We start from the raw sequence: 21,967 nt of genomic DNA, 5'->3' as shown, positions 1-21,967 counted from the left end.
GAGTAATTTGAGTATTTAGTTTATTGGTAACTTTTAGTTGGAATATCTAATATTTTTTTATTCCACAGCAGAGAGCTTTCACGGAAATGAGAACTGTTTTCGCTTGCGGTTTCAAACATAGGGACTCTAGGTTAATGAGAGTACTGAACTCAAAAATCATTCGCCTTTTTTTAATGTGAAAGGTAGAAAATTATAAAGTGTTCTCAAGAGAAAATTTGTTCGTAATGATGACTTCGTTTCAAACCAGTCTTGGGAAGCTAGTCTCCTTGTGACGTCACCAGGTCTCATTGGGCTCCATCAACGGGTAAATGTGACACAGGAAGAACCTCTGCGCACGCAGGTTCAACTTCTTCAAGTTTTCTTAAGGACGAGCTGTCTGGAGCACGAATTACACTTAAAATAGTCGCCCAGACAAGGCTGACAGCAAGGCAGAAGTTTAACTGATGTGCCACTGGAATAAGTTTAAAATTTACCACCTGAATGAGAAGGAAAATATGTTACAAAAAGGAATGGAAAGAAAAATATGATAAGAAAGACACACATGATAATGTTCTTGTGACGTTGATCTGTTATTCCTTTAAACCGATTGCTTACCGAGGTGGGGAGGGAAACTGGGGGTATTTCAATCTGCAAAAAGCGTAAAAGCATTTGGCTCAAGCCCGAAGAAACGCGAAAAGAAATGAAAACGCAAGAAGGCAGAGGTTTGCAGAGTTACTTTCAAAATGCTCTCAATTCACACAGACGGATGGATTCAACTTAAACCGCATTTTTTTTTTGCGCTAAAAATTCAAGGAAACCATCTCAATCTCCTCAATTAACGCATTACATTTTCTCTTCTTCCCTCTCAAACAAGAGGGAAGAACGCAGGACACTCCCGTTTCTCTTCACATAACCGGGTTTCGCGCCTGTTTACTTAAAGAACGATCCTGTTCTTATTCAGCTTCTTCTTGTATTTCCCAAGGTCCTGATTGGTTGGCTAATGGGTGTTTTTTTTTTTCTATTTATTGGTTGAGTTTGTTCTTACGATCGACCATAATATTAGGTTAACACCATACTAACCATAACTATGGGCCAGATAATCCAACAGGCCTTAAGAGTTGGCCAATAAAGTTTCTTTAGCCTTTCTACTGTTTCATTGTAACTAAGGCCTTCCATTGCTCCCATACTGTAAGACAATTGTACAAAAAGGCTCATTTCAACTTTCATCCAGCTCACTTTACCGTAAGTACCGTGGTAATACATAGTTTAAACGTCTAAGATGTTCTTGATTGCTTCAAATAGTTTCATATACAATTGTATCATCCCTTTTGATGAGGCGTAGATATAAACAATAGCCTTCATTTAGCGCCAAAATATGCACGGATATTTATCCAGGGAAATTCTGTTTTAAGATGCGAACAGTCTTCCGTGAGCGAAGCTCAAGGAACCGATCAAAGATATATATTTTATTAGACGTTTTGGTGTGTAGTATCGCTGAGTATTTTAACGACTTGTGCCGTATTTTAACGGCCCGTAAACAAACAAGGAGTCTTTCAACTCATTTCTCACACGGTGGTAAAAGCAAAGCGGATAGAGAAGTTAGCGCGCGCTGTCGACTGCTTAAACAGGTTTTTTACAGTACAGAAAAACCAACTGTCCAAAAAACCGTACAATATCGCAGGATATTTGTACTCTACTGGCGCGTTATTTGTACGCTACTTTGTGCAGTTGGATAATAAATCAGTATATTTTTGTGCCAGATGGAGGCTAATGTGTTTCTTATCCTTCAAATATTTTGCAACGCGCGGGAAAAACGTTAAGAACAGCTTACCGTTTGCTCCATGGGATGTTCACTTTTCAGTATTTATGAACAAACAAACATGTCCCTTCTTCTGTAACAACCAAAAAGTGCTTTCTTGTATTTTAACTTACGTTTAAAAAGAAAACTTATCGTAGTGGACGTAGGCTTGAAAATTTGGGAATATTACATGGGGTATATTTTCGGATATTCCCTAGTTTTAACTGGGGAATATTTAGTCACGTTATGAGTTTAGACCAATCGCGTGCGAGAAAAAAAATACATGATAAATTATAACACTAAATTAATAATGTAGCAAAAGTCTCAGTGTAAAGTCAGGCTGATGCACTAACCTCACATGATACACAACAGTTATAGCTGGAGCCCAGTACCCAAACTGATCAAAGAACATTTTCACAAAAGGAACAAGGGAAGCTCTTGCAGCTATCTAGATTAAGAGAAGAAAGCAAATTGTCCACAGACTGGAAACTGACAACCAGCTGACCTTCTGAGGATTCCTCTAAAAAGATCTTATCATTCAATCAATGATGTATTACACGCAATAACCAATTAACCAATTACTCAAGTAATGAATTAACCAATTATTGAATTAATTTAAGTTGATTATCATTCCTGGTGTATGTAATGTGATCACTTTATTCTGATACATCGACAGATTATCCAAATAGTTTAGTAAGGAATGTTGGGTATGTCCAGGAGTGTCAACTACAAATACAGATCCTCTTAGACTACAAAATAAAGCTCCTGAATGAGGGTGTGGAGTGTTGTCATTCATCTCTTCCACCCTTCCCACTTGTATAGTGCATGAGGGTTTAGTTGAGAGTTTAACATTTTTTAAAAAAAGGCAGAGAGTTTTGGTTGTGGAGGGAGGGGAGAGTACAGGATAAAGGCTCTCATCTCAAATATTATATTTTTACAAAAGTGGTTCTATTGGACAGTGTATTTGAATTTTTGACATGACGTTTAAGTCTGTACTTGAGTCTATACTTGAGTCAAGAGACCCATGCAGCTGAAGCTTACTCCAGTTTCCCTAACACAAAGGGACTAGGAGTATTACCCCTCCCCCTGATGCCAGTCCATCACAAGGTGGTAATCCCCCCTGCATTTCATCAACCTTCCCTGTAAATTCACCTTTACCATTTATATTCATAGGTGGAGAAAAGCTCTGTGAAAGTTATTTGCTTTGCCCAAGAACACAATGCAATGACTCAGCTTGATGGTGAACCCAGACATCTCAACCTGGAGTCCAGAGCACCAACCTTTAGGCTACCCTGTTGCCCACAAAATTAATACTATAATTATGGTTAAATTTTGAGTAAATAAATCAACTTCTTACCTTTTCTACAACCAACCACTCCAAAAAGTTGAAATGCACATGGGCAAGAGGGGCCATGATAACTGAACCATAAATAACAGCTCTTAAAAGACGCTGTAAGAAAATCATTAAAGTAATTCAAAGTAAGAATTTGAAGCAAGCCAGTATGCCTAAATTTAAGAGTTCTTGACCAAAGCCTCAATGAAAAAAAAATTCCACTAGCATTGAGCCAATTTACTTAAAATTTACAGTACTTGAATTGGTAGAGGGCTACATATCACATGTACCTTATCACTGAAACCATTTTCATTGTTGGCCATGGCTCTTTGGGCAATGTAGTCTCCCACGCCATACAGCACTGTAAAAGTAATGAGGGAGATAATCACTGCTTGACATTACATTGATGTATGTTTGATAGGTTTTTATCTGAGGTTGTTACATGATAGGGGTAGGGGGAGGAGGGGAATGAAGTCTCAATTTTTTACTCAAAAGAATTCATGTGAGTTTAACTTATTTAGGAAGGCCCATTATAGTAATCATGCTAGAGTTGAAACCTTAATTAACTCTCAGTTCTTTTTACCTCCTGAAGTAATGCACTTTGTTCGTATTGGATACTTCTCAAGCATCTCATTATACCATGTGAATGGATTCCGTCTTCCTAAAACTTCCAAAAAGATGAGAAATTTGACAGTAAGAGCGTTCCATGTTAACGCGTATCTACACTAACCAAACGCTTACCTTAGTTCCAAAAACTCAAGTACAGAGTCCAATCCAGCATTTAAGAAACGACACTGCAAGCGTCCACAGGGTTATTATTGGAATAAAATTAAATCTGAGAGAATTTATTTTAAAATCTGGCGCTAGCTAATAAGATGGATCTTAACCGATTAAGACTGTTTGGAAGACTAGATTCTTGTTTGATTTCCTCAAAGAAAAAGCAAGGTTGCTCATCACAATTCGTGGGAAAAAACTTTCACTGTACATTTTTGTCGAGTCGTAATAAAGTGGCCACTGTGGTCATTCACAGATATCCCACATGTCTATCTGTGAAAATGTACTCCAAAGTGAGGGCCAAAGAAAAGGCAATTACTCCTTAAGGAAATTAAGATGCATTCTTTTTACAATGTTGCGTGCATCAGTTCGCCCAAAATTTGCATAGATGTGCACTGAGTCTCGAAGCTGATCTATCATACTACTGGAAAAAGAGGGAAAACAGCCACTCAGTTTTATAAGCAAAGGCACTTTCTCTCAATTCTCTGGCGCGGTTTCCTCTTAATGTCCTTAATTTCCTCTCATTCTTCGGAAATTTCATTAAAATCTAATTAAGTGACCATGCTGCACTTAACAATTGTCTACAAAGATAAAATTTAACCATTCATTGCTGTAACAAACATCAAGGCACTCACAATCGAAGTTGATAGTATTAAGTTTGCCTAGATCAAATATTGAACCCTTGCGCTGAATGGGAATTTAAATTTCTAACCATGCCTCGCTAGGGAAAAGAATGTTTGATTTTTGTTCATGATCGATGCTCACCGAAGCCGATACACGTCACACACCGTGAAATTTTCCTCCTCTGCTCAAAGTTCATAATAACAAAATTTAACTTATATTAGAAAGAATTTCATTTTTTAAATCTTTGTCATCTAGCACGTCTAGTAATTAACGATATGATCCAATATTCACTAAATAACGTACTGCAGGATACCTCTCGTTACAGCAGAGCTCTTCCATTGTCGACTGCAATATTTTCTATTTCACATCGTGCGGGGTTTATCCAAACAGCCCGTGCGCTTCCTGGTTGGCTGATATACTTACATAAGACTGTTCTTCGTAAAGCCATCAAAAAATAGCGTTAAAAAATCGAAGTTGACGATATTTGGCACTCAATAACACGATTCGTGTGTCCGTAACTCCATGGTCGGCGTTACGCAACTGAATTATCCATGCTTCCAAATGGCGGTAATACATAATGAGAAAAAAAACCGTGGCATGGACTTCAGTGTAACGGAAAGGAAATGCTGTTGTTGAATACATATCATTATGACCGTGTCCATCGTGTAAAACGGTTTGAATAAATGGTATGAAGTGAGACCATGAATGAAGCGAGTACGGTGGCTCATTACATTGCAGGTTTGTAAATTTCTAGACTAAGAAAGAACTTTCCGATTGCTGCAGCCATTGGCATCTCGTCCACGGAAACAAAGTGCATGACAGCCGATCACGTGCCACCTAACAAGTTTCCCATTTATCGCGCAATAATTTTTCAGTTATCGCGCGATAGTTTATTACTTATCGCGAGATAATTTATCATTTATCGCTCGATGTATTCCGTTATTCGCGCGATGTCCTCTATGGGCCACCGAATGATCGGCGGTCACGCACGTTGTCTCCATGGACGAGACGACAACGGCTGCAACAGTTGGAGAGTACTTTCTTAACGGGGTTGGCGATGAAGAGGTGACATCTAGAAATTAACAAACCTGCTATGTTATCAGAAAGATTAGATAACCCACACTTGTTTTCAGACACTGACAGCCATCTCTGAAAGTGTCTCGTAAGATTTCGCAAAATCAAGGTTTACTGTACTGATTCACCGAGCTATGTGTCGTAGAAGTATTGCAAAGTACTACTCGATGATCTTTTCACGAAAAAAAAACGAACTATTGACCTCAAAACATACCTCTTCAACTGTTGCAGCCATTCTCGTCCACAGAAACAACGTGCGTGACAGCCGATCAAGTGGCACCCAACAAGTTTCCCATTTATCGCGCGATAATTTATCATTCATCGTGCGACAATTTATCATTTATCGTTCGATAATTTATCATTTATCGCGCGATGTTTCGATTTTATTGCGCAATAAAATTGAATTTAAAAACTGGCCGGGATAGCATGTCCTCTGTTATGAGCCACCGTACTATGGGCCACTGTACTTCAGTAGTATGGAGCGAAATTTTTTTGGTGTCTTTTTCGACGCTATGCAGTTTTCGTATCATTGCTTAACAAATGGTTTCTAGAACACATGGTTAAAACTGAGCTTTTTTATACATTCATTTTTTATTTTTTTTTATATTGCTTTTCCGGCGTTAGCCCTCGTTAAGCCCATATAGTCTTTGTTTATGTTCGTTGCACTTTTTTGGCTTTCTGGTTTTTCGGTTAGTTCAGTAAATACCTTAAAATCGCGCTATGTAAAACGTGATGCGATATTGATAATTTGGAGAGTGGAAAAGGATTTATACGTGACGCGTGAAATTTAAAACAAGGCAAGGTAAGGTGAGATTTGAACTTTTCCCTTTTTAATTCGTGAAGTGTGAATTACTATTTAAAATGCACGTGTCGTGTGAATTTTTCTTCAGTTCGTGCGTGAAACGAAACTAGGGCCTCCCCCCCCCCTCCCCCCGTCTCTCTCCCCCTGCTGTCTTCAATTTAGTGTGGCAAGGAAAGCTATAAGTTTCATATCGTTCCTCAAAAGAAGGTTAACTAGCTTTTATGCGTCCGAATTGGTGTGTTACCAAATCATGCAAGGGGGACTATTTGTATGAAAGATATGGACAGGAACGATTTACCAGTTAGACTAACGAGTACACCATCATGCTGTTTTCATGCTCGACTTGGAAAATATTTTTTTATTCACTTGCTGTAAGACCTTGTAAACCTGTTGATAAAAGTTCAACGAATTTTAATTCTATACATAATTTACAAAATACTTTTGTTATATCTGGGAAAGGAAACCGTTAATGTAAGATTAACTTCGATTGCACTTTACAAAACTGATGTCAAAATAGGTCCTCAAAAAATTTGGTAGAAATAAACAACCAATTCACAGCGCACCATTTACAAACCGTTTACTTGACATTAATTAACACCTACAAAACAATTTATTTTACTATCCATGAATTTCAACAATTCATTGAATTACAATTACCCACCCACTCATTTAAAACTCTTATTAACAATTCTCCAAAAGACTTCAACAAATGGGAATTGAATGAACAACAACCGAAAACATACTTTTTAGGATGTCACACAATTTCAAAATGAACCTTGAATTACAATTGAAAAAAGCAATTACAGTAAAATCTGATTTCTATTTGCCTAAGTAATGATAAATCAAGGCTTCTTCCTCTATTCGATTCAGTTGGCAATTTCAAACAACACCAATGTTCCATAGACGGGATATTACACTTTGGATGGGCTTAGATAAGACTTTTTAAAGATAAATCCATTAACCAGTCATTTCAGTTCCACTTCTAATATTTTTAGATGCCAGCCCAGTTACGAGCGTCACTAGCTTCAAACCAATAACCGCAGATTAGCCTTCAATAAACTAGAGAAATTAACATTTTACAACTGAATAATACGAGTCTAAATCAGGCTGTAGTCAGTTTTGTGACATATTTGTGTCCCTCGGATCTGACATGAAAATATGTTTAAAAAACACTCGCTTCTCCACACAGCTAAATTCTTGTTTAGTAAACTACAACAATTTTCACCTAGTGATGTTGTTAATTTTTTTCGCTCATGCAACATCTATGAAAAATTAACGAATGAGAATTGTTTTCTTTCTGAAAATATAACGTACCCTCACAATCAAGGATTACTTTATAGACCCGACGTCTATCCTTTAGAGTATAATAACGACCACCACACGAAAGTCAAAGCACTACAGCACGATTTAGTTTTTCGCAACACATAGCCAATGGGTTTAAAAATATATATTCAGTCAAATCTTTCTACGAGTCAGCCGAACACCTGCAGTTTATTTTACGTCTTGCTGCGCCTAATTTTCGAACAAATTACTTTTACGTAAACAGTAGACAGCTAAACTTTATAGCGAGTTTGTTTGGGCACATAAAAAACAATTTGACCGTTCTCTTCGAAGTCATAACAGTAACCCTTAGTTCTCATTATTCGTTGATGAAGTTCATGAATATCTCCTTTATTTACGTTCCATTGCTGTCAGGCATAACTGGATGCGCGACTTCGACTCGAAGTGGGACATTGGCGGTTTCTTGGCATTAATAAATGATAGGTTCCTTTTATGTCACAACTTCCCGCAAACGATGCAATATAATTTATTTTAAGACAGGTCTGCTGGTGTGAAAACGTTATTTACCAAACATTTCGCACTTGAATGCAAGGAGGGGATTAGCAAGGGTTTATAAGAAGAAAAATTTCTGAAGCTTGTTATTCAGTTACAGTTTCAGTTCACACTCTTAATGTTATCAGCATGGTTATCTGTTGCGACATCACAACTAGGACCCCTGCTTTCCTTTGACCCTGGAGTATATTTGCAAGACCTTCTGAAGGTGACAAGTAAGTGACATTTTCGTCGAACTTCTCTCTTCTGCAAGCATTGCACCTCTGTTTTAAAAATACAATACATCATGCACAAGATCAGACGACAACAATTGCTCTTTCTTTGTCAAGGAGGTTCAATACTCGTCGATCTGCGAATCTGTCGGTTGGGGTTTAAGAATCGCTTTTGTAATTAACAATTGCTTCCGATACATAACTGCGAAAATCGTAAGGTTTATAACAACAAGAGCTAAAGTACTGTCTATAAGACGGATACTTAATCGATATGTTCTGAATAGAGTGTTTTAAAAATGGCCATTAAAGTTGAGCCTTTGGAGAGCTGATGCGTATGAGTACGTTCCACGTTATAGTCATCTGTACGCCTCTCATTTTAATATTTTCCCTAGGTATTCGAGTGAAGCCCAAAAACCATTCACTAGAGGATGCGCTTTGACTCAGAGTTGCATATAAACTTTGGAGGAAAATTTCCTTGTGGTGTTATTTTGATCTGTTTCCTCTCAGCCAGTTTACTGCCGCTCGCAGTGGAAGGGTACGTATGAATAATTGTTTCAATAAAAATCTGATTTTTTAATGATTTCTACAAGTTTATCCTAAAATACAAGATAGTTTTATCACATGTTCGTGCCAAGAGCTCAAGGCCCTATCGAAAGGCGCGCTCTTTAAATGATTGATCCTCGCGTGTCCTTCGTTCGATTCGTGTGTTCCATTCCAATAGGTTGTTTAATACCGCAATTTTCAACAAACTTCAAACCGATATTTCAATGTGCTTTTAAACCAGCATACGAAATAGGCGAGTTCAACTGCAGGCGTTTCTGCCATTCGCACGTTTCACGAAGCTGACTAATCAGTCCTGATGGATGCAAATGAAGAACTTGCACCCAAAAGGAAACGCAGTGTCTGAATGCCCCGCAGTCTGGCGCGCTCTTAAAATGGAATAAATGCCCGGGAGGCCAGGGATATTTTCCAAGAGTCGAAAACTTAGCAATTATACGATTTGCACTAGCTCGAAAAATTCGTCCACTAAAAAACCAAAGCAAGTTTTGGAGTCGCTTGACCTTTCTAAACAAACGTTTGATACTCTTAAGAAGTTTAAAGAACTGTTCAGGAGAAATTCTGTGAAAATTTCCAACTTCTGGGACAGGGGTGGGGGACAGCTAATTTCTTTTTCTGGCTGCCGGGCATTGAGACAAATTTAGAAATAAAAGGGTTTACATTTTAGAAGGTCATCCAAAAGGCTAATGCTGTTTTCTAAGCAAACTCTACCAACGAGTTTTGTTGCTCCCCTATAATACGTTGCTTTCACAGCTAATAAAAAGCAAAAAAAGGAAGATTTTCCTTTCCAGTATTCTTCTCGTAGACGGATCAACGCATGTGTTCGCAGTTGAATATCGTTCTAAATAATAATTTTTTTTTCATATATGCGACGCAAATTATAGAATATGAAAGAATTTTTGAAAGTTAAACTTCTGAGCAAAAATGCTTTAACCTATCTCGATTTGGACATGCGCTTTTCTTAGTATTTTAGGATAGTTGTGCTTCTGATATTTTCGAAGCATGAGCCTAAACTACAATTCTGCTTTATTTCCTAAACCTCACGAGTGGAAACATTTATGAGTATAGAATTTTCACATTTAAAATTCTTAAAGGCTTTAACATCCTGGCACTTGGCTCAATAAAACCGTCAGTTCATCGCGAATAACTGTATTCCCTCGACGTGTAAAAGTGCGGTTTTGTGGTTTTGTTGAGGTGTGAGAGGGCGGAAAAGGAGTTAATTAGCACCACCTGCTCGTTTCAGATAGAACAAATTGTTTTGTTCCTCTTGAAAAAAATTTGTCATGTTTGCAGAGGTCTTATATTTTCATAGGTTAGTATGAGATCGAAGGGACAGAGCAAGACTCAACGGGGCTGTGTCCTGGGGGAGGGAAGGGAGGGGGTGGAGGACAGCTACTTTATCTATCACCTGCTAAAAAAAAAGTTTCCCACCTGCTCAGGAAATCGTCCCTTATAGCCGAAATGAGAGGTACAGAGAGGGTGATAAACTGAGCGTTAATCGAGTAAAGACTGGGAAAGCTGCCTCCAATCGGATGCTCATCGTAAGGGCATTACTCTCTTATATTCACACATAGTGGGGTTGTTTGTGTGTAGAGGCTCCCTATACTTAGTATGTAGAGATTTCTTTTCTGTATGGTATTATCTCCTTTCTATAGTAATGATGATAATGATGATGAAGATTTTGTTATTGGTGTGTTTTATCAGATGCCAGAAAAGTTGTAATAGAAGTGCCGAAGATCTTCTTGTTTGGATAAAAAATAAGGACTATGATGGATCCGTGAGACCGAATGTGACTGGTAAGCAACATATCCGAGTGAATCTCATGGAAGATACTAATGGTAACAATAATTTGAGCCATTTTTCTCAAGAGTCTCCGTTTTGAGAATGACCAAGGCATAAAAAAATGACGCCCGAGATTTAGCGGCTGCTAGGGAGGGGTGAAGACAACGGGAAAGAACAGAACTCTGAGAGTTTCTTCTATTTACTGTAATAATTACCTAAATGCTTTATCAGTCTGAATTCCGACTTGGTAAATGACAAAGAAAGCATTATAAAAAGCGAAAAGTCGTCAACCGCCCTCTTTTGGCAAATGACAATGTAACGTACAGCGCTGGGGAAACTGATATTGCTTTGACTAGGCTACAGATCGGTGTTGATTTCTTTACCTTTCCTCTTTCTTGCAGGAGGTCCAGTTGTGATCGATATTGAGACATACATTTCAAGTGTGAGCTCTATCGACGAAAAAGATATGGTAAGCAAAATTTTTCCGAAAATTGTGAAAGGAAAAATGAAGGGTTTTTCCCGCCCTTTCTCATTTTCATTTTGACCAAAAATCCCTTAAAACAAGTCAAGGAAATAAATTCCAGAGTCAGCTACCGCGATTCCGCGATTCCCTTCGTTTTGGAAGCTGGATTAGACGAGTAAAGACAGGCAAAAGAAATTTTAAGGATGATGGAAAGTGCAATTTACACGACATATCACATGGAAGTCCGGCTGACGAAATCGCTTAACACAACCTTTCCTCTCCTCCTAGGAATTTTCTCTGGACATGTTCTTTAGACAACGCTGGAAGGATTCCCGTCTCACTTATCAACCACTGCCAGACAAGGGAACAAATCAGAGAGTTATTCTAGGCCCTGAATTAAGCAAATACGTTTGGCAGCCCGACCTATATTTCAGGAACAGTAAAGATGCTCGTTTTCACATGGTACCCACGCAAAATGTGTTGTTTGGCGTCAGCCCGGATGGGAGTATTCTGCTGAGTGCAAGGTCAGTAATAATAATGTACAAGAAAAAGCTAAGCGCTTCTGATTGGGTGGAAACGGGTGTCATGTAACACGAGTGCAAATTAAAAATAGCGCGCGCATGCTCTCCAAATTTTTGTCTGTCTTGACTTTCTGTGATGCTTTTTATGTACATTATTAACAAGAAATAACACGATTTCTCTTGCAATTTCTCTTGCAAAATTGCACTCGCCCTACGGACTCGTGCAATTTTGTTGTTCTTGAAAAGTTTACTCGTGCTTATTAGCACTAAATTAGCACTCGAAATCTGCATGTTATGACCTATGTAAACAGTGTTGTGGCATCTCACTCCTGGAATACTTTGAGGTTCTTTCATGCGTTGTGCGTTAATTTGCTTTGTGCAAAAATTAAAATAAAAGATAACTAATTACATGGTGGCATTTTATTTATCTCTACTTACAGAATTACAACCGTGCTGGCATGTCAAATGAACTTTCGCGAATTTCCTATGGATCGTCAAACCTGTCATTTCTACGTTGGTTCTTGTAAGCACAAATGCTTTTCATATTTTTTTTGTGGAAAAATAAGGCCTTTGTCATGTGCAAGCTCATAGCCAGGCAATTGTTGCGTTCTCAAATTTAGCCAACGCAGTGTGACCAGCAAACATCGTTTCCGTTGTCTAATGAGGACGGAAAGTTCAATTAACACGTTTTGTATAGAAAAAGGGGGCCTTACAGATGATAACTAGTACTCTGGCCATCAGGACATAATAATTATGGAAATGTTTGTGTTTCTTACTCTTATAAGATTCACAGACAGAGGATAACGTCTTAGTAAGATGGAGAAACGGCCAAGGAGTGATTGTTCCCGAAGAGCTGGAGATTCCTCAATACGACCTCAACCGTGTGGTGAGCAAGGATCGTAAAGGAGTGTACAATACAGGTTTGAGATGAATTACATTGTCTTTTTGCTCTGAATAGGCAGCGGGAGTTGTTACCTCTTCCCAATAAAATTCTGGTGAAAATCAAATCATGACTTAATCTTTTTCACTTCCTAAATTTTCTGCGGTTGTATGACCAAGTAGATGAAAGGGAGGATGAAGTGATTAGGCAAGTACGAGTGGAGCAAGTTTTGCACTCAGAGCCTTACACCTTGATTCGTCTCCAAATTCAGTAATTTAATCTGTTTTCGAATAAGTGTTTGGTACCTAGAAGGTAGTTTTGTTTTCTTTATTTCCCGTGAGGTAGCCCTAGGTTCTAGCCATGTACCCACTACTTACTCTCTGTCACGGTTCTATCGTGTTCAACTCTTTAGCCGCACTTTTTATGCAGCCCACTTGTCTGCCGCCTGCCAGTTGGAGTTTTTTACGTTTATTCGCCCTGTTTCAATTTTCTTTCACCCTGAGAAGCCTTATTCGGGAAGTGATCAATTAAGTATACTCACATTTCTTTTTCTCTCCAGGAGTTTTCTCAGAGCCAGAGGCAACATTTGTATTCAAGAGACGCCTAATGTTTTATGTCTATGGGTTTTATCTGCCTGTAACTTTAGTCGTACTTCTTAGTTGGATTTCATTCTGGATTGATCCCGAGTCTACCCCAGCTCGTGTTTCTCTCGGAGTCATCACCATTCTAGCCATGGGCAACTACCTTCATGGAGGAGGTGCAACTCCAAATGTTTCGTACGCAACTGCTCTTGATGTGTACGTCATCACGAGTTTTGTGTTCGTTTTTGCAAGCCTGATGGAGTACGCGGCGGTGCACTGCGCATTGGTCAAATACCAGGAATCCGATCTCAATGAGGTATTGATATTTGTGTTTCGGACAGGTGGAGAACTACTTTTACACAAACAGCGACGGACAAGAGTTGCATTTTTTCTCTCCACCTTTCAGCGTTTTATACAGTAATGGCAAATGTTTGCATTTGTGTTGGAAGTTTATTTATTTTCCTTTTGAATGTTAAATCTATCTAAGGTTTTAAAGAGTTGAAGGAGAGATCAGAGGTAAATTTTGCCGTTCTCGTTACCTGAACCTTATTCTAAATCTTCTCATAAGTAACATTCGTTCTAAATTTAGAACGAATCACTAGCATGGGAAATAACTTATGTGGGGATTTGGATAACAGTATTGTTAAGGTGGTAATTTCTTCAGCGAACCTTTCCTTGCCTAATCCAAGGATGGTGTTATTTTGAATTAATCAGTTCTTCTTCTCCTTTCTTTTAATTTCAGCCGTGTAAGCTAGTCAAATTTGGCAATCCAGTAGAATCTCAAGACTCTGAAGAAGGAATGGTCAACGGAAGCTTCTCTAGCTCGAGCACTGTACAACTTCCTGTAACGTTACGCAGTAATGAGGAGAGGGGACACACCCTTAGGCGCAAGTCTATCGTGCAAGAGGCCAAATTGTACTATATCCAGTTCAATTACAAATCACTGGAGAGCTATTCACGGGTTACCTTTCCTCTACTTTTTGCAATATTCAATGTTATCTACTGGTTTACGTACTGTGGATCAAAGGTCGGTGATCAAGGAATCTGCTGACGGTTCTTCGCGCAAACATCATGTAGTATCTTGAACGAATCGTAGAGCCGACTTCAGAAAGTTTCTTTGCTTTTAATCGGGAACAGTTGTAACATCATCAGGAAACTTGCAGATGGTTCTTTCAGCGAATATCATCTAGAAGCTTGGACGAATCGTAGAGGGACTTCGGAAAGTTTCTTTTGTTTAAATCTGGACCAGTTGTTACATAGACCTAGAACGCATGTCATAATGAAAGCGGAAGGTTTTATCGCAAAGTGATGCAATCTTGAAAGGTGCTGTAAAAGTTGGATATTTCAAAGCCTGGAGGGAAAGGTCACAAAGCTAGTTGGCAGATCTTACGATGGAAAACAACTAATATGATCAAATATTTAATTCCACGAGTAGGTTGGCAAAGATAACCAAGCAGTAGCTCACCGAAATGTCGTACTCAGGCTCCGAAAAAGAGAGCCGAGAGTTGAGAGTTGAGATGAAAGAGAAAACTTTGGACTACTAAAGCCGGTCGTGATTGTAAACTATGCAAATATGCAGGTTATCGATTAAACGTAGCAAAACCACATAGAAAGGACCACACCTTCTCTTATCTTAAAATGAGGATCAAAGCTAGATTTTGCACCAATGATTCGAAAAATTCTGATCAAGCCACCCTTTTTTTATTCTGATAGATTTTACACTTCTTTATATAAAACCTTTTATTTTCAGTAGAATCGGTGTGCTAATATTCTAGAGCACTTTTAGTTCATAGTACATATAGGACGTTAAGACCACAAGAATGCGATATCTAGCCCCAGTCCGCTGTCTCTTTGTTCAGCTTTTATTAGATCATAGTACCATTAAACTAACGAACTTTCATTAAAAATGATTTTTCAGTGGCTAAGTTAAAAATGTTTACCAAATACCAAATCTATGGCACACAAATCTTTCGTAGGAATCAGAAAATTTAAGTATTCTGTCACAAAAAGTGGTCTTCTTTTCAAGCCCGAAATCATGACTCGCACGATGCGAAATGAAAAGCAATGCATCTCTGATGAACTTATGCTAATGCTTGAAAACAAACTCCACCTCGCGCAGTCTTTAAAACGTGTTTGAGATTACAAAAGCAAGGACTTGTACATGTTCAATTACTCTGTAATGAGAAAGATCTCCTCTTAAGAAAAAGGAAGTGTAACATAATCAATAAAACGAAAATAGGTTTTGGTGAGCTTCTGAATTAAGAATTATTATAAACAATGTTTTTCCTTTTATCAGTGCATGCATATATTTAATGCTTGATTTGACTTTTAAATTTTTTTCTCAACATTTTGGTAGGGAAATTGGTTAAATAAATTTCAAATTACTAATACAGAAGAGTCAGAGATTTTCTAGTATCGTATTAAGGGACAACTAGCATGTAAGTGCTCTAGACTTTGTCTGGCCCTTTCATTTTTCTATGACTGAGATAATTACAAACGCGCCCTAATGACCTTTTTTTGCTTTTTGATAATCTTGACTGCGAGGTCTAACTTTTACTGAACACCTCTGTTTGACTAATCCTATATCAAAGTGCTTTCGTTATACAAGCCGTGTTTTCAACTGAAGAGCAAACAGATTTTAACTTTACATGAAAATACAATTCGACTGTATTTAATTATTAAAAACCGTTGCTTGGAGTTTGCAGAATATCTTCTCTTGTTATATACTTCAGTTCTTGTTATATAAGTCAGGTTTACCCCGTGGTGACTTTCTTGGGGCAGAAAATCTTCCTGACTAAAAGCATAACGGGACCTCTTATAGCTGGGAGTCGCCAGCAGTAAAGGAACGGATTCAGAGCTGAGTTTAGAAACATAGCTGTGTGAACCAGTTTCCACACTAGTGGCGAAATGGCCTTATCGTCTATAGAGCTCAAAATACAAACGATGAAAAACGGCAAGTAACACAGTAATACGACACAGTACACAAGGAACGTGTTAACGCATGATTTAGTGAACTGCACCAAGTTGAAATGGTGTGTTATGTGTACTGCTTGTTCCTGAGCCTGGATTTCTCTTCTGTGGCGGCGGACGATTCGATAGATCTTAATGTGGATGACTGTAGATATACCGAGAAACACTGCGATGAAAACGACTACTACACACCTATATGCCGTCCAGCTCCAGTGGTTCAAACTAGAACAAAAAGCACAGACGACCCAACACGAAATAACGATAAAGTATGCCCGAGAGTTAGTGACGATGGTGTCGTACCTCAGGGGATAGTGAATTGCTAGGAATCTATCCACGCTTGTAAGAGTTACGGTCGCAAACGAAACCTCTCCAACTAAACGTCCAATGGTGATAAATGCCGTCTGCAGCCTACAATTATCTCCTTTTGGATAACCATGAAGTTTTAACAATTCCACCGTGATAAATAAAGGCTCTACCACCAAACCAACAATAACATCAGACAATGCCAGATTACAAAGAAACAAAATTGAAGGATACCGTAAGGAAGGCGTTTTCCACACTGCTGCTATCACCAAGCTGTTTGCTATGATCGATACTATCATCAGGATGATGTTCGCGGTGGAATTGAGGACGATGAAAAGATGTGGAGTGTGTTCATTTTCGAATGTGATGTGGCGATGACATAAACCGTCGTCAAGCGTTTTGTTTACGATACCAGAGTTGTTCGTGAAAAAGTTTTCCATCATATTTTATGACAAAAAAAAGAGTGATTTGTCAATATTTAACTAATACGTGATGGGCATTTTGTATTGATGGTATTGATATGCCTCGTCTTACGTTCAGTAGGAAAAGGACACGAGATCTTTATGACACAGCTGCGAACATCATTAGTTCGTTAGTTCTAGAATGTTTTAGTAAGCCCTTTTTATAAAATAATTCTCCCCTCTCCACTCCCCCAAGCAAGACTCAAAAACTGAAAAATTGAAAGATAATGAAGCAGTGGTAATATTATTATTTAACTGTTTACACTATACCGTAAAATTGTGATACATTCAGCCTAGATTAGGGTTTGGCTCGATCAGCCATATTTACATTTTAAATCTTGTATTAGAGTCCGTGTCAAATAACGTACGCTTTTCAAAGGAATTATATTCAGATTTTTTGTGGTATTCATTAAAGCTGGCCGAAATTTGTGAAGGAAAACAATGACTCTCAGTTGAAACTAAGATAGTTTTTTATGAAGCCTCCTCTCGAACAACCCCCCTCCCCTCATCTGGAATTTCTACATTTCATTATTTCTACTTCCCCCTCTCACTCAAGATAGCTTTTTGGTTCTTAACTCACTCTTACAGCCTTAGGAGATCTTTATTTTCTCTGGATACCTATTAGGACAAAAATGTACTTTTTTATTAAAGGAATAAAAAGCTGAATCTATAGGTGAACAGCTGCTGATTATAGTTTACTTTATGTCTAAATTTATGTAACAGACATATTTTTCTGGGAATCAGCCGACATAAGAAATACATTCATTCTTGTCTTAAGAACAGTTCTCTTTCCCCTTGACGTCCCAAAGCAAGAGATGCTTGATGCCAGCAAAACAACGATGCTACTCTAGTGAATTTACGCTATCATATTTGATTAAAAGCATATGGAACATTCGTATGCGCATGTGTTTGAGTTCAAATAAGCAAGAATCTATATCTTGTCAATAACATTGTATAGGGATCTTCTTTTCACATCGATTGAAGAAACCTCTACTAAAGGAATAAATAATATTATGACATAATAAAGATGAATTTAAATGAATTTAAGAAAGCCATAATTTTACTCAAAATTCTTGGACTGAACTATTTTTGATTGTTCCATTTGATAAATGCATATATGTTTCCCCTCAGTTCCAGTTTCAAAATTTCCATACATCAATTGGCAACATGATCCTCGCAGCATCTTAAAAATTGAATTGGTTGCTCACAATTGGAAAAAATGGAAAATTTGAAAGAATTTAATATATTCATTTAACAACAGTTATAGAGAATAGATGCTCAAGGTTTTGAATGAACCTTTCCTTTCTGTAATTGCCGAAAAACTCCGTTTCGTATTTAGCCCAACCGTTTAAGTCGTGGGAGTCGCCAGCAGTGAAGGAGTGGATTCAGAGCTTAGTTAAGAAATACCACAGTAGTTGTCAGTTTATCAACACTGGGTCAACTAACCTTACTCTCTGAGTTAGTTTTCAAAGTTACAACTTCAAGATGAGGCAAGTAAACATTTCGATATAGTTAACAAGGAGCGTGTTTATACAAGTTTTCATAAAGCGCGCCATATTGACCTGGGCCCAGTTGTTCAAAAGACGATTACTGCTAACCCACGATTAAAGCTTAATCAAAGATTTAATCTCTTTTGTTTAAAAAGATTTCAAAAGCTAATTATAAGCTGCACATGAAGTCAAATCGAAAAATAAAACTAAAGAGCAAGAATCCTTAAGAAAATCTCTTTTGGTTATTAATTTAACTGGAATAAAAATTGACGCTAACCCTGGGTTTGCTTAATCGCGCTTTGAACAACCCGGCCCTGATGTGTTTTTTTTTTTACTCTTTTTTAACTCGTGAATTGCGTGCATGCGCAAGAGCGAGTTGTAGATATGATGTGGAGAATGGCACTCGCTCGCTCGCTCGCTCGCTCGATTGGTCGATTCCTGTAAACTTCTTTTCGATTTTAGGCTTTTGAGTGCATTTGATAGTTTTTGGCGAGCAATAAACAAACGAAATGGCGACCTTTGTTGCTAAGAATAGTGGTGGGGTGAAAAAGAAGCCAATGATAATCTTAAAAGAGTTTTTTTTTTTTCGTTTTAGTTTCAACAAGCGGCGCCAGCGACTGGCAGGCATGCGAGGATTCAGAATGAAATAACAGAACAACCTTCGTTTTTCATAAAATTGTAATTTACAGTCCTTGAACTTGAAAACAATCCGAAGATTCATTGAAAATATCACTTACTACGAAGCGCTCGGAGTTTACAGATGTTCAAAAGCTTTTTCTGTTATGGCGTGAGATTGAGGACAGAATCGATCATTACGTTTCGTATCGTGTGTTTTTCCTATGTGAAGCAACAAAAGCTGCCGGCGACTGACGAAATTACAAGTTATCACGAAAATCAAATATCACCTAAACAAACAATTTTAGCTACCGATTTTCAGTGAATTTTTAAAGAACAATTTTCTTTTAAGTTTCAAGACAATTTGAAGATTCAACATATATACAATGTACTAAAATGCGAAAGTTATACACCACAAAACTGATAAATAGGCCTGAAATGAAATTCTATCTTGTTCTTGATTATACGTTGCCTAGCACGTGACTAAAATCTACCCAGGCGGAGATCCAAAATGACGGTGGCAGGCTTGGCTTAGTTATATCACTCAAAACTCGTTCCCGTTTGTCTCATTTAATAAAGAGGGAATCGTTAATGTTTTCATTAAGACAGCATTGCCTTGGTTTTCTAATATTTACAATGATAGACAGTAAATTTCACTTTTCACCCACATTTACTTCCAACCTTTTCTTTTGAACCAGAAACAAAAATGATATACGTTTAAAACACATCATCCACCCTTGTCAAATGTAATAGCATGATCATTTCAATAGAGTCCTAAAGTGTGACGTCACGTTGCCATGGGGCTAAAATTTCTGTTCTAAACAATCGAGCGCGTCCTACTGATAACCTATGCGTTGCTGAGGTCAAGTGTGTAATCATCGCTTGGAACGGTTCAAAGAAGCTTAGAATAAGGTTCAGTTACATTGTTATTAACGCTGTAGGTCATAGAAATCTAAAACTGAGAAACGAAGGCGATCGAAACGATTAAAATGGTGCACTGCTTTGCGCCTGATTGCAACCATCACTCGGAAAGTCACACGTGTAGCTTCTTCGGATTCCCTAGCAAGGAAAAAAAGCTGAAGGAATATAGAAGATGGATTCACCTACTGAGGTTAGTAAGAGTTTTATTTCAATACTTTTTCTGTCCAGGAGAAAAGTATGCTTACGCAATTTATTGCGGTTGTGGAGTCGCCATCTTTGTTATGAAACTGATTAAGCTTATATAAATCTTACTGATTTTTAGACTCCTTTTTCTTGTACTCCAACTTCAAAAACGTTACTTTGTTTCTTTGTTTCTTTGTTGCGAACACTGAACTACTGCTTGTACTCTAGATATGACAATCAACCACAAAATTCCCTAAGCCAGATAACATCAAACATAATCTAAAAAATCATGTGTCAATTCACGAATTTGCTCACAGAGCACTTTGATTCTTGCGCTTGCGCTTAGATTTCCCTTCTGTGGCGAAGGATAATTCGGAAGATCTTTATCTGGATGGCTGAAGACGCACTGAGGAAAGTTGCGCTTAAAGCTGTTTCCAGATATAAAATTGCTGTCATATGCCACAGGAATAAAGTCGAAAAAAAGTATTCAAACGCCAACTCGAACTAATCAGGGAAAAAACACGTGGGATGGTAACGATGGTGTCCTGTCTTAGCGGATAATGAACCTCTGAGAATCTATTCACATCAGTGAATGTTACATTTAAATTCGAAACTCCACAAACTAAAAATACCTTTTCCAGCTTACAAAGATAAAGCTTAAAATTTAAACACCGCAGTTAAATTCATGATGAGCAGGTTTTAAAAGGGCAGAAAATCTTCTTAAGCAGAGTTATAACCGGACCTCTCAAAGCTGAGAGTCGCCAACAATAAAGAAACGGATTGAATGCTGAGTTTAAATACACTGTTGTGAAAGCTACTCTCCAAAGGATTGGTGAATCGTCAGTCAAAATTAGTAGAATGCAGGCTACAGTGAAAGGCAGGTAACATATTAGTAAGAAATAGTGCACAAGGAAGGTGTTTATGACAGTTTTTTTAAAACCCACCATATTAAACCCGGCGTTGGTCGAGTGGACTGCCTGTTCTTGAGCTTGGATCACACTTCTATGGCGGCGGACGATTCGGTAGATCTTGATATGGATGAATGTTGACATTGTGAGGAGAATTGCGCAAACAACTGTCACCAGATACAGAAAAATGACCATATTCCATAGCAAAATACTAGAACAAAAAGCGCTGAGAACCCAACACGAAATTATGAGAATGTATACCCGCGGAATAGTAACAATAGTATCATACCTCAATGGATAGTGGATTGCCATGTATCTATCCATACTCACAAGAATCACGTTTCCAAACGAAACTCCACAAACTAGGAATGCAATCACTGTAAAAACCGTTTCCAATGTACAATCATTCCCTTTTGGGTAACCATGCATTTTTAACAATTCTACGGTGAGATAAAATGGCTCCACGATCAAACCAACAATAACATCAGACAATGCCAGACCACAAAGAAATAAATTTGAAGGATACCGTAAGGATGGCGTTTTCCACACTGCTGCTATCACCAAGCTGTTTGCTATGATCGATACTATCATTAGAATAATGTTCACAGTGGAGTTGAGGACGATGAAGAGATGTGGAGTGTTTTCATTTTCGAATGCGATATAGCGATGACATAAACCGTCGTTAAGCGTTTTGTTTGCGATACCGGAGTTGTTAGTGGGAAAGTTTTCCATCATGTTTTATGGCAAGAAAGAGTGATTTCTCAATTGAAACTTATCTGGGATGGGTAGTTGGTAATGATTGTATTGACATGTCTTGCTTAGCGCTTCTTCGTCCCAGAACAATAACAAAGTCAATAGCCAACGAGTAGGAAAAGGACACGAAATCTTTAGGACACAGCTGC

At 38.1% G+C, this 21,967-nt stretch overlaps 4 protein-coding genes across 4 annotated transcripts; 1 reads left to right on the top strand and 3 right to left on the bottom strand.

Annotated features, from left to right (window-relative positions):
• Positions 1-3: 3 nt before the first annotated feature.
• Positions 4-5,084, bottom strand: LOC113668692 (uncharacterized). Its single transcript, XM_027184643.2, has 7 exons — positions 4,822-5,084; positions 3,694-3,777; positions 3,401-3,471; positions 3,135-3,227; positions 2,131-2,225; positions 1,060-1,165; positions 4-476 (listed from the first exon to the last, which is right to left on the bottom strand). Exons 2-7 carry the CDS (start codon positions 3,737-3,739, stop codon positions 285-287), a joined length of 603 nt encoding a protein of 200 aa, XP_027040444.2. The 5' UTR covers positions 3,740-3,777; positions 4,822-5,084; the 3' UTR covers positions 4-284.
• A 2,487-nt stretch (positions 5,085-7,571) lies between these two features.
• LOC113668682 (glycine receptor subunit alphaZ1) lies at positions 7,572-15,909 on the top strand. The gene is made up of 9 exons (XM_027184633.2): positions 7,572-8,432; positions 8,822-8,964; positions 10,692-10,783; positions 11,171-11,238; positions 11,521-11,756; positions 12,194-12,276; positions 12,539-12,673; positions 13,193-13,530; positions 13,957-15,909. Exons 2-9 carry the CDS (start codon positions 8,858-8,860, stop codon positions 14,263-14,265), a joined length of 1,368 nt encoding a protein of 455 aa, XP_027040434.2. The 5' UTR covers positions 7,572-8,432; positions 8,822-8,857; the 3' UTR covers positions 14,266-15,909.
• Positions 14,900-17,557, bottom strand: LOC149041792 (beta-4C adrenergic receptor-like). The gene has a single exon (XM_089181266.1). The coding sequence runs from the start codon at positions 16,928-16,930 to the stop codon at positions 15,968-15,970; it is 963 nt and encodes a 320-aa protein (XP_089037392.1). The 5' UTR covers positions 16,931-17,557; the 3' UTR covers positions 14,900-15,967.
• Positions 17,558-20,840: 3,283 nt separating this feature from the next.
• On the bottom strand, positions 20,841-21,800 carry LOC113668635 (melanocyte-stimulating hormone receptor-like). Its single transcript, XM_027184575.2, has one exon. The coding sequence runs from the start codon at positions 21,798-21,800 to the stop codon at positions 20,841-20,843; it is 960 nt and encodes a 319-aa protein (XP_027040376.2).
• Between the last annotated feature and the right edge of the window lie 167 nt (positions 21,801-21,967).

The sequence above is a fragment of the Pocillopora damicornis genome, chromosome 8 (assembly GCF_964200805.1).
Source record: "Pocillopora damicornis chromosome 8, jaPocDami1.2, whole genome shotgun sequence".
Classification (NCBI taxonomy): domain Eukaryota; kingdom Metazoa; phylum Cnidaria; class Anthozoa; order Scleractinia; family Pocilloporidae; genus Pocillopora; species Pocillopora damicornis.
The sequence above is the reverse complement of the archived record's forward strand: the minus strand, read 5'-3'. Positions and strand labels throughout refer to the sequence as shown.